The following is a 12,630-nucleotide window of genomic DNA, read 5'->3' as shown; positions in this document are numbered from 1 at the left end:
TGAGGTAAGCGAGCAGGACTCCATCTTGTGGGCGGGGTTAAGGATGGGACCAGCTATTGGCTGGAACGCGGTGATGCCCTGTGAAGGTGGCTTTGTGGGCGGGGCTGTAACCTGCAGCTGAGCTGCTGGCTCTAGAGGTGGTAGAATGTAAGGGGCGTGGCTTCCTCATAAGCAATGGCATGGGGGCGTGGCTTCCTCGGAAGCAATAGCATGGGGGCGTGGTTTCCCTCGGGCCGCACCCACTTTCGCAGGATTGGGTGGGATTGTTTCCGGGGGCGGATTTCCGGTTTCGGTGAGCTGCTACGGGCTCAGGTAATGGCGGGAGTCACCTATTCGCGCGGAGCCGAGCTGCCTTAGGGGCTGTTGGGGCCCCGCCTCGTTTTCTACCGATCCCCCCACTCAGGGGGCTGCCGGCCCTCCACCTAGTGCCCATGAGTTCCCCCTTTCTCTCCCCCGGGCCCCGGCCTCCCATTGCCAGGGCGGCGCTGAGCTATGGCTGGCCGCAGATGTTCTCGTCGCCTCTCGCCCCACGTCCCCGGGGCGGTGTCCCGTCCGGCCTCCTACTGCCGCTGCAGGGACAGGCCGGGCCCTTGCCCGAGATCGGAGGGCGGGTCGCGGCTGATGGGCAGCTCGGGGCTCGCGACTCGCTCTGTTGCGGCGCCCCACGTGAGGGCGCGAGACGCTCGCCGCGGCTGGAAACCAGCGAGAGGGGGCGTGTCCCGTTCGCTTCCACTGGCACGAGGCCAATGGGGGGGGGAGCAGCAGTTCCAGCCAGGCCGTTATTGCGCCAGTGCTGCTTCGCGCGCCCTCCCCTCCCCCTCGCGGCCCGGGATTCTCCCACCGCTCCTAGCGTGGACAGCGGCTCTGGGAGCCCCCGCGCAGCCCCGCTGCTGACTCCGGCCTTCGCTTCCGTGGCAAAGTAACGTTCGGGGGCGTCTCTGGTGGGTTAGGCTGTGGCTGCGCTGCTGTGGCGTAGGCGCTTCCCACATAAGGGGACCAGACAGCAAGTGTGAAAAATCGGGGTGAGGGTGGGGGGTAATAGGAGCCTATACAAGACAAAGCCCCAAATATCGGGACTGTCCCTATAAAATCGGGACAGCTGGTCACCTTATTCCCACACTACAAAATTAAGTTGATCTAAGTTAAGTCACGGTACAGCCACTGCAGTAATTACTCTGGGGGTTCGTGTCTGCGCTGTGCCCCCTCTGTTGGCGGTGCGCTTCCACTGACTTCACCGGGTGGGGCGTTGTGAGCCCCACATGGGCCTGACACCGTGTCTACACCGTCATCCTAACTATATCGACATCCTAACTATATGCCTCTCGCGGAGGTGGCGTTATTAGGTCGGTGTAATGGGTGACTTACATTGATGGGAGCAATGTTGTAGTGTAGACAGGTTGACGTAAGCTGCCTAACTCTGTAGTCAAGTATCAGGGGGTAGCCGTGTTAGTCTGTATCTACAAAAACAACAAGGAGTCTGGTGTCACCTTAAAGCATCCTTGTTGTTTTAACTCTGTAGTGTAGCTCAAGCCTTAACTGTATCTACATTGGGGGTTAGGCCTCCCTAACTACCGTGCTTGGGGCATTACATTTTCCCCAGCAATGTAGCTAGGTTGATCTAATTTGTAAGTGGACCAGACCTTAGCAACTGAAAACAAGTGCCCAAACCATGTGACCAGTTATTTGGAGGGTCTTCAGACTGAAGGTCAGTTCAAACACCTGCCTCATCTTCTCTTTTTAGCAAACAGTGGCAGCCATGTCAGAGTGGATGTCTTACTACAAAAATGAGGAGGATGAGGAAGAGGAAGAATATCCTGAAGAAGTTGAAACTGGGGGTAAGAATTTGACCTTTAACCAAAAAGTGTTCTGTGAGTGCTTGCTTTCTTCCCCTTAGCACGGGGTCCTCTGCTCCAGACATATTTCTGAGGATCTCCTTAGGTTTTTTTTTGTTCTTTCAAGCCTCTGTATTGTGAATAATCTTCTGTGGATGAATTTTGGCTACTCAAGCCACTCCCTACATTTGCTTATATTACAAAGCACAAATAACATGGGTGGGTGCATTAAGTGGAAAAAAAAGATACAGCCAATTATAAGACTATACTTCTTTTTTTTGTTTTCTTCAGGGGAATATAAATATGCAGGTCGAGACAGCCTGATTTTTTTAGTTGATGCTTCCAAGGCCATGTTTGAATATTATGATGATGATGAGTGGACTCCTTTTGATATGACAATTCAGGTAAGATCATGTGTTAGGTCATTATTAATCTCTATCTTGTAGACTAAAAGATCTCAACGTGCTTTATGAGTTGCCTATATACATATTTCTTATCCACTATAATATAGCTAATGTAGGTAGTTGACTTCCTTATCTATTTATGTATTTCTCATCACCATGATATGAGAGCACCATATCTCTGGTGCGAAAATCAGAAATCATTCTGCAGCAACAGCAGTGGGTTGTGGGCTGGAGAGGTCTGATCTGTAGTAGTGATGTAACATGTTAACCGGGTAATTGGTAATCCTTAGTCTTAGCCCCAGCTGGGGCAGCCCTTTAATCAGTTAACCATTTAAATGATTAAAAATATTTAGTTTAAACGGTTAACTTTTTAAACGATATTTGCATCCCTAATCTGTAGTCAAACCCAGACATTTTGGTGGTGATGGTGTTTACAAAATGAGGAATAAATTTGCTTTATAGAGTAGTATCTCTAGGAAGTGTTTCTTTTGTCCTCTTCTGTAGAAAATGTGTTATAATGAAAAGTATTTAATGTTCAAATGTAATCATAAACATCTTGTACTTAACTTGTTATGAAATAGCGACAAAGAGTCCTGTGGCACCTTATAGACTAACAGACACTTTGGAGCATAAGCTTTTGTGGGTGAATACCACTTCATCAGATGAATGAATGTACTTTCATCTGACGAAGTGGGTATGCACCCACGAAAGCTTATGCTCCAATACGTCTGTTAGTCTATAAGGTGCCACAGGACTCTTTGTCGCTTTTTACAGATCCAGACTAACACGGCTACCCCTCTAATACTTGTTATGAAATGTGGCTCAAAACATTGTGGCAGCCCTTGGCATTGCCATTATGAAGGGCTGATTGCCAAAGATAGAACTCTAGCACCATTTTTTCAGCTAACTTTCTCCCTCCTTTTCCCCTGATTCTGCTGTTTTCTCTTTCCAGTGCATCCGGAATGTGTACACCAGCAAGATCATTAGTAGTGACAGGGACCTCTTGAGTGTTGTGTTTTATGGCACTGAGAAACACAAGAATTCTGTGGATTTCAAACATGTGTATGTTCTTCAGGAGCTGGACAATCCAGGTAAGAGATAATAGGAATATGAGGCTTAAGAGGAAATGGGGAAGTTTGTACAATGCTTTTATTACCATTTGTCCCCTTTGGAGAGAGAGACCTGTTACTGTAGCATTTTAATTTCTTTTTCTGTGCTGGGATTTTTGATAGGTGTAGCAACTTCCCTGCTTAGAGTTTCCTTATTGAATCAGGTAAAGAACACACACTATCAGTGTTTTATTTCCTTTATGTGTGGGGTTCCATATTTTTCTGTACTTTAACACAAGGCCCCATTTTATGGCCACTGCCCCCTTTGATTAAAGAGGACTTCTAGCACATACATGGTACATTTAGCAGTACAGCAGGTGCGTGACAGGCTTTCAAGAGAGTCCCATCCAGACTCTTGAAAGCTTGTCAGGCACCTGCTGTACTGTTGAATTTACCATGTATGTGCTGCCATACCTTTTGATTGCAAAAGGAGATGGACAGGATGACCTGCTAGCGGTATTTTGTCTCAGACTTCCATAATAATAATGTTCGCAGCACAGTAACTCTGGTTGAGAACCAACAGCAGGAGTAAAGTTAATGTGACAAAGTGTAGGAAGCAGAGTGAGATGTGGGAGGCTCTGGGGAGAGAGAGAGAGAAGATAATATTGTAATTTCCTTGTTTGAGGGAGGGGCAGGAAATAGAAGGTGAGTGCTTCCAGCCGGAGTGATGTTAATGGAACCAAGCGCTAATATCAGTCATGGCAAAGTGGCATTTTATCTAAAAGCTATTGCTTTGTATCTAGTGGGAATATTCAATAAATAGGAGTGGGAGAACATGCAGATGTTTCTCCAGAGGACTTGGACTGTTAACTTTTCTTTCTCATTGAGACTTCTTAGCCTTCGTGCTGAAGTACTTTTAGGAGAGTAGGATGTTGTATAGAGAAAGAAGGCCAGCTCTGTTTTAGCTACTGTACTGGCAGGGTAGGAGTGTGTCTGAAGTCTGATTCCCAAACTACTCCTTGGCAGCACATCTTATAAGCAAAGTGCATCATGGTGGAAGTTCTGCCTACCAACCTCTAATATATCACACCTCCAGAGCCAGACGGGGTTATTATTCTGTTGGCCCAAAGGTGCAAATGAAAGGTGTGGGCTGTTAGTGGGGAAAAGAATTGGGGAAAGACTCCTGCCTGCTGGAGGATACAGTGTACCCTGGAGGGGGAAGGGTTTATGTAATCTAGTTCTTCTTGTATAGCATCTTCTCTCAGAACACTAATTCTAAAACTGTTAGTTAAATAACAGATGGGGTAGGAAATTAAATAGTGAATAGGATCCCTTTTCAGGTGAGATCTTAAGAGATGGAGAATCCAGTGAGGGAGCAAGATACGAAAAAGCTGATCAAATAGCAGTGGTTGCAGAGTAAAACGTTCTTCCACTATCACTGGCAAGATTTTGAAGAGAGAGAGAAGCTGTCACTAGACAAGCAGAAGGGGAGCCGTTGGTCAACTTGAGCAAGTCCATAATTTGAAAAACGAGGATGGTTATCGAGGGTCCATACACCTAAGGATATGTGTATACAGCAGGTCGGAGGTGTAATTCCCCGCACAGATAGACACATATGTGCCAGCTGTGCTTGAGTTAATGCCTAAAAATAGCAGTATGTCTGCAGCAGCTTGGGCTAGCTACATGGCTAACTGCCCATTTACAATCCCACCCGATCCCCTGCGTACGTACGTGGGTGGCTATCCCAAGCCACCGTGTGTGTTGCTGTGGCCACACTGCTATTTTTAGGCACTAACTTGCGCAGAGCTAATGTGTATATGTCTACTCATGTTCGGAAGCATGCTTTTCATTTGCTGTGTCGACATACCCTAAGACGCTGAACACTTTCCCTACCCAACTACTGGAAGGGCCATGCTGTTGAGATGCTGTGAAATGTTAGACATCAGCTGTAGGGAGCAATGTGTTTTCTCTGGCTGGAAAAATGGTCAGCAGGTTTTGGCTTTAATGTGCGAACTAGAACCAGTAATGCCCTTGCTGTCTTTCCATCTAGGTGCCAAACGAGTGCTAGAGTTGGATAAGTACAAGGGAGATCAGGGAAAAGCACTCTTTCGTGAGTCGTTTGGCCATAATGCTGACTACTCACTGGGCGAGGCACTCTGGGCCTGCTGTAATCTCTTCAGTGATGTCCAGCTCAAGATGAGCCACAAGAGAATCATGCTGTTCACCAATGAAGACAGCCCTCATGGACATGACAGCACTAAAGCCAAGCTGGCCAGGACCAAAGCTGCTGACCTTCGAGACACAGGTGAGCATTTTCACCTTTAATTTAGAAATTGAGCCTAATGAAGAGTAAGTGATGCTTCCCTGCAGCAGACACTAAGTAACTGCTTTGTACAATCTTGGAGGAAAGTGAATGATGTGATCGGACTTGGGGAATTGCTAGGCGTAAACAGGGCTTTGGGCTGCTACATTTCTGGAGACAATTCTTCAAAATATTTGAATCAAAACATAAAAATCCTTTCTAAATTAGAGGTTCTCAGTCCAGTTTTTTGTGGTTAATAGGCACTAATTAAGCCCCTTTTGTTTGTCTTGGCTTGTAGTCAGGGATTGAATGGGCCAGAGAAATTAAACCACCCTCATACTTCCTTGTTTCCCCCTTCTTCCAGGAATGGAGTGACATGATCAAATTGACAGGCAAAGAGGATTACTTTAGCAACTGCATCTGTTTCCCTCTCCGTGGTTCAACAACAGCACACATTCTAGGCTCCTGGCTCCTCAGCCATCACCTCCCTTTGGTGTCTGTGCTTCGCTTTCTCACTGGAGGCTATGAACAGCTGTAGTTGCCAGCAGTCACAAGTTAGCACACAGCTTTTTCTAAGCAAACATATTTATTCTTAAGGTGAAAGCATTACAGAGAAAATTATATTAAAAACAATAAAATCTACATACATTCTAAGAAGTTTACAAGAGATCACCCCCCGGCTCTAGCTAGGACTCTGATAGGAATCAGTCTTTCAAACTCTGCAAAGGGGTTTTTCTGTGGTTACAGGTTCATAGCAGACTTAGCTCAGAACTAGCACACCCATGAATAGTGCAGTCTTTCCTTTATACAGCTTGGGCCTTTGATCTTGAGATTCTGGGAAGAGGTAATCAGTAGACAATGGTTCCCTTCTCAAGCCATAGCTTGAAAAAGCTGGCTTTTTGCGTAACTGGAAGTGGGAATTTGCATTCAGCTCTCCTTCCCCCCCCCCGAGATTTCCCCAGGCAAATCACTTGACACTTAGTCTCCAAAGTCCATTCTTGCCTGGCACATTGTTGAATATAATCCTTTGACATTCACAACACTTTCTGGGGTTCACATCACCTCTCTTCCCTTCCCTCTCCAGACAGGTTACATACAATCTAAGCCAATAATAACATTTAATACAATGGACTCCAGAGATACTTTAACTTACTTCAGTAAGGTTTTTCAGGGATATTGCAGAAATTGCCTTCGGTCACAGCTGTATTTTATATGAATTGAAGGAAAGCAATATGTTTGGAGGCTAGAAAGGAGGATGTTGCAGTAGTCACAGCAAGTGGTTGAGACAGCCAATTCCTTCAGAATTCAGTTGGTGTGCTAGAGCTTAAGGGTAGTCCAGCATCCTTAAGACATTATCCCTTATACCTGACAAAAGAGAATTTTGTGGGGGATTCTCTATAATCTTCCATCTTCTCTTCCTCTCCTCTCCCTATGGACAAGAATGGGGTGGATGCAGTTTCTTCTGGAGCCTGTCAGTGCTGCTTTGAGCATTGGCCACAGTGGGTCACTCCCCTCCCAGGTAGGGGCTGAGCATGGTCCCTCTGCTGCATTGCTTGACTAGATGCAAAGAACTACCAGGCCAGTTCTCATTAATTACTTTCTTACAAGAACCAACACTTACCAAAAAAAGAAAAAATTCTTAACAAAAGGACACTTAGGCAATAACGTGCCATCGCTGGTAAAATGTGGGTCCGGCTGGAGAATCTTGCCTGTATGCTCGGGGTTCTACTGATCGCCATATTTGGGGTCGGGAAGGAATTTTCCTCCAGGGTAGATTGGCAGAGGCCCTGGAGGTTTTTTGTCTTCCTCCGCAGCATAGGGCAGGGGTCACAAGCTGGAGGATTCTCTGCGACTTGAAGTCTTTAAATCACGATCTGGAGACTTCAACAGCTGAGATAAGGGAAATTGGGTGGGTCAGCTTTTGTGGCCTGCATCATGCGGGAGGTCAGACTAGATGACCATAATGGTCCCTTCTGACCTTAGAGTCTGACACCTCTTTGTTCTTGGACGACTGTCCATTTTGACTTCCTTTCCCATTTAAAGGAATATCTGAATATTGTATGAACATGGCAATATAAGTAGAAATCAATTTGTATGATCCTCCCCACATTTCTACCTTGCCCCCAGGTATCTTCCTTGACTTGATGCACCTGAAGAAGCCTGGGGGGTTCGATATCTCCTTGTTCTACAGAGACATCATTAACACAGCAGAGGACGAAGACCTTGGGGTCCATACTGATGCCTCAGGAAAGCTGGAAGATCTCATGAAGAAAGTGCGAGCAAAGGAGACAAAGAAGCGTGCTTTGGCCAGGTGCGTACCACATGTCAACATTTTGAAATAGCATCAGCAGCCTCTGGAAGGAGTTATGTCCAGCCTTCTTCATGTGGAAGGATTGTTCTATAAAGACACCATTTGAGCAGTATTTTCACTCCTGGGCCTTAACTCTCTAGCACAAGACTAATGGAACTCTCCTAGCTCGTAGACCCTTGAGGATCGCAGTAGTAGAAAATAGAATGTGAACTAGGCCCCTTCTGGCCACCACATGCCTCCTCCTATTCTGAGAGTCTGGCCTGAAATCATCCTTGCTCCATCCTGACCCCAGAGCCCTTTTCTTGACATGGTAGTCTGAGTATGGGGCTCATGTCCTCCAGGCATCTCAGAAATCATCTACTGGAAAAAAATCTACAACTCAAACCAGAAAATGTTAGTGTTTGTGGTAAAGTCAGGCTCAAGTGGGCCTTTGCACAAAAACTGCTCGACTGCCTTCACCTGTCTGAGTTTAGCTTACTGCATTCCAGCATGTTTGGTAGCTATTTCAGTTTATCGCACCTGCATTAGTCATATGTGGGCCAGTGTCTTTACAGGCCCTTGTTTTCTGGTTCTTATGGGGATTAACACTTCTGAAAACTCACATTTAAAAAGTGTTATGGGATATTAATGTGCTCTTGACAAAGCTGCTGAAAATTCCTTCTGAACCATCCAGTTTGTGTGAGTTTGTTTCTTACAGGAAGTTCATTTTCATGGTGGCAAAGATTTCAGCTCAGAGTGAGTTCAAGGGCCTAGTGATTGATTCTTCTTATGCCATGCTTTATAAAGATAAGTTAATGCTGCAGACTCATCCGAGCTTCCTCTTCAAGGTGGTGGTAGACTTCTACCTATCCTTCTGCCAACATTTCCCCTCGGACCGTGTGCCTGTCTGGGGAGGTCTTTCACCATATGCTAGATGTCAAAACGTCCCTGGAGGTTCTGTATGGAGCAGACTGAAACCCTTAGAAATTTTACCACAGGAGAGAGTCCCTTCTTAGGATGTCATCCCAGATTTTCAGGTTGCCAGTTTTTGCGTGGACTTTTCTCACTGATTGCTATCCCTTTTTGCAGACTGGAATCTCTGACATAGTACTTGGACAAGGTATGTTACTCCTTTGTATCGTTAATGCTAACAGCAATAAGGTCAATGCCGACAGTGTGAATAAGGAAGGATATAATTTATATATATTTTTTTATATAACACCTCCTTTCTTATTCACACTGTTGGCATTGCCCTTGTTGCTGCTAGTTGCAGCAACACTTTATTGCCCCCCTTTGGGGACATCCCTCAAGCTCTTTAACTCTTGTGGAGTGAGAATCCTATACTGACATTATCTTTAGAGGAAGGGAAATGCCTTGTTTCACCCTCTCGCTGTTCTACTCAGTTTGTAGGTTACCGTCTCAAGCCTTGTTTCTTTTTCCCCCAGAGGCATGTTTTTGCTATTGCATTGTCTTGAATTGGCTTTTTCTGGGAGCTTTACCTCCTGTTGGCTCAAAGGAGCTGGCTAAGAGTTCAAAGGGCAGCATTTACATTCAGCATGGGAGCGGTGCACAGTTGTCAGTAGTGGGTCTGCCTTGTGCTCTACCTCACTGTAGCTGCCTTCGAGGGTAAAAAGAACGGAGAAGCTCTGAGTTCTGCTAAGTGGTTTGTGTTAAAGAGCTATGACCCAGGACTGAGAATCCTGCACAATATCTTCAGAGAAGCAGAATTGCAAGGTAAGTAATATTTCCATTTCAGAGATGCAGGTGCTGTTGGAAAGTGAATAAAGGCGAACCTGGGGGAATAGACTGTCATGTGAGAGACCTTCTTTATGAAAAGTGTCCATTTAGAAATTTGAAATAACCTGTCTGTTATTTCCACACAGGTTAAACTTCCATCTGGGCAAAGACCTGTCCCTCACTGTAGGTGTTTACAACCTGGTCCAGAAAGCTTTCAAACCATCTCCAGTGAAACTTTATCGGGAAACCAATGAGCCTGTGAAAACAAAGACACGGACATTTAACCGAGAGACAGGCAGCTTGCTTCTACCTAGTGATACCAAGAAGGCTCAGGTAACGCACTCCCTACACACTTGTTCTTCCTGATGCTGGGGGACCTGCAAGGACATTAAGCATCTGAATAAACCTGCTGCTTATTTTTCTGTTGGCCTTTTAAGATGATCTGCAGAAAGGCACAGTACCACTTGTTCGTACTGTTTGCACCTCTGTCCTCTTAGGGGTCTTTGTCACATTCATAAGTTACTCAGAATTTGAGTGGGTCATTGCTTGGGTGAGGCTTTCAAGGGAGAAAACAGCTATTAGTGGAAGTGAGGCTGGGGCTTTATAGGGTGTGCTCTCCTTTCGGAGTCAGAACTGTCTCATCCTGAAAACATGACACTAGCAGCCCTTGTTTTGTTGCTGGTGCCGTTTCTTGATGATCTAAACACAGATCGTGTTTGACCGTGGTTTGAGCATTGGCCTGCTAAACCCAGGGTTGTGAGTTCAATCCTTGAGGGGGCCACTTAGGGATCTGGGCAAAAATCAGTACTTGGTCCTGCTAGTGAAGGCAGGGGGCTGGACTCGATGACCTTTCGGGGTCCCTTCCAGTTCTATGAGATAGGTATATCTCCATATATTATTATTTATTAATATCATGGAATCATTAATTACCATAAGGTCAGGGGTATGAATCCCAATGTCTAAGTTAACTTCCAACCTGGGTAATTGCACTCTGCATCCCTAAAATTCCCTCTTTATTCTTCACTCCGCTGCTGCCATGTAGTATTGCTGGTACAGAATGATTGCCATGCTCAGGTGTAGCTGTATTTCAGGGCTGGATAAGTGATTCCTATATACATGGTCTGCAAAATACTTTGAGGCTCCGGGATGGAAGGAGTTATAGGACTATAAAGTTATTTTGTGTCCATCCTTCTTTTAGCTGAAGATGTTGGGTTTTATTGTCATTAGACACCAATTGCTCAGAGCAGAAGGTGTTTGGGAGAAGTACAAGGCTGAAATCCAAACATCTCTCTCCTGTCTGACCTTTTGTAGACTGGATGAAAGTACAGAGATTAAATACTGTTCTGATCAGACCTATGAAACAGAGCAGTACCTTCAACCACCAGGTTGCTAGCAGATGTCTGCTTAGAAGCGAGGGTTGTGAGCACACTACCATTACTGGGAATTTGCTGAAGCAGATTTTCTTAGTCATTCACGCCCAAACTTCCTCCATAAACCATCCTGCCAGGTCCTACACTGAATGCCATGGAGTACCATGGAAACTAGTGCAAAGGGATCCAAAGTGTGTCTGAGGGAGACTGGTGATGAATAGATAAAAATTAATCTATTGTTTGAATGGCTGATTAAAAACCTGGGATTAGAGAAATCGAAAGGCACATGAGAGATGCTCCATTATGGGCAGTAGCAGGACTGCTCTTTACGTAGACTGGCTATCAGTCCTTTTAAACTGCTGGCTTTGTCAACGTTGAATGTATTTGATTTGTTCAATCCTGTGTGTGAAACCAATTTGGATTTTGCTTTAACCAGCAGTGAGCTGGTTTCTCCTCATGCCAGCATGGAACTACATCTCGCAGATCTTTCCTTTGAGCTGGAAAATATCTTCAGTGGGTAATCTAGTCATCTTCCCCATTCCCACAGTCCTCTTTTTGCCACTCCCCCATATGTTTCATCATAGGAGAATGGATTCCATTGTCCCTTATGCCCTCTCTGCTGAATGGGTGACCTCTCCATTCTCATAATTGTCTTTTTTCTTCTATTTGTTAGACCTATGGGAACCGTCAGATTGTACTGGAGAAAGAGGAGGTAGAAGAAGTGAAGAGATTTGATTCCCCAGGTTTGGTCCTGATTGGCTTTAAACCATTGGTGATGCTGAAACAGCACTATTACATCAAGCCCTCCCAGTTCATCTATCCTGAAGAGTCCTTCATTAGTGGTAAGCAAAACTGGGAGAGATTGACCACCTGGCAGTGCAACAGCAAACTAATTGACAGAAGAGTGGAACAGAGCTATCATTTAAGAGGGACATAGGACATATAGAGTTTAGTTTGCTCCCTTGCCCAGTACAGTAACTCCTCGCTTAACGTGGTAGTTCTGTTCCTGAAAAATGCTACTTTAAGTGAAATTATGTTAAGCCAATCCAATTTCCCCATAAGAATTAATGTAAATGGGGGGGCTAAGTTCCAGGGAAATTGTTTTTGCCAGACACAGACACACAGAATAAGTTTTAAACAAACAGTTTAATACTGTACACAGCAATGATGATTGTGAAGCTTGGTTGAGGTGGTGGAGAAAGAGGGTGGGATATTTCCCAGGGAATGCCTTGCTGCTAAATGATGAACTAGCACTCGGCTGAGCCCTCAAGGATTAACATGTTGTTAATGTAGCCCCTCACTCTACAAGACAGCACAAATGGAGGGAGGAGACACAGCATGGCAGAGAGAGACAGAGAGACACACCGTGTGTGTGTGTGTGTGTGTGTGTGTGAGAGAGAGAGAGACACGTGTGAGAGAGATGCGCTCATTGCCCCTTTAAGTACGCTGGCCCCACTCTAAGTACACTGCCTTTTTAAGTAGATCAGCAAGTTGAGACAGCAGCTGCTGCCAGCAAGCTCCCTCTGTCCTGAGCCCTGTCATGTCCACCCCCCCTGCTCTGTGGAGATGAGGTACAGGAGTGGGGGTAGGGGGACACCTGGACATTAGCACCCCTCTTCCTCCCTCTCCTCTTCCCCCCCCCCCCC

General features: G+C 45.6%; 1 protein-coding gene across 4 annotated transcripts in view; it reads left to right on the top strand.

Annotated features, from left to right (window-relative positions):
* The first annotated feature begins 231 nt into the window (after positions 1 to 231).
* Positions 232 to 12,630, top strand: part of XRCC6 (X-ray repair cross complementing 6) — a 20,471-nt gene continuing 8,072 nt past the window's right edge. For 2 of the 4 annotated variants that reach the window (XM_024200446.3, XM_024200445.3), the window contains exons 1-8: positions 232 to 312; positions 1,742 to 1,835; positions 2,124 to 2,236; positions 3,189 to 3,327; positions 5,336 to 5,590; positions 7,715 to 7,898; positions 9,761 to 9,947; positions 11,658 to 11,826. In XM_024200446.3, the coding sequence (XP_024056214.2) occupies positions 1,757 to 1,835; positions 2,124 to 2,236; positions 3,189 to 3,327; positions 5,336 to 5,590; positions 7,715 to 7,898; positions 9,761 to 9,947; positions 11,658 to 11,826 (1,126 nt within the window). In that variant the 5' untranslated portion in view covers positions 232 to 312; positions 1,742 to 1,756. Of the gene's footprint in view, positions 313 to 833; positions 942 to 1,741; positions 1,836 to 2,123; positions 2,237 to 3,188; positions 3,328 to 5,335; positions 5,591 to 7,714; positions 7,899 to 9,760; positions 9,948 to 11,657; positions 11,827 to 12,630 lie in introns of those variants that run through there. The other 2 variants (XM_024200448.2, XM_024200447.2) reach the window with 2 other exon arrangements.

This window comes from Terrapene carolina, unplaced genomic scaffold (genome assembly GCF_002925995.2).
Source record: "Terrapene carolina triunguis isolate 2854851 unplaced genomic scaffold, T_m_triunguis-2.0 Scaffold247, whole genome shotgun sequence".
Classification (NCBI taxonomy): Eukaryota; Metazoa; Chordata; order Testudines; family Emydidae; genus Terrapene; species Terrapene triunguis.
Note: the sequence above shows the minus strand (reverse complement) of the source record. Positions and strands in the feature narration are given on the sequence as shown.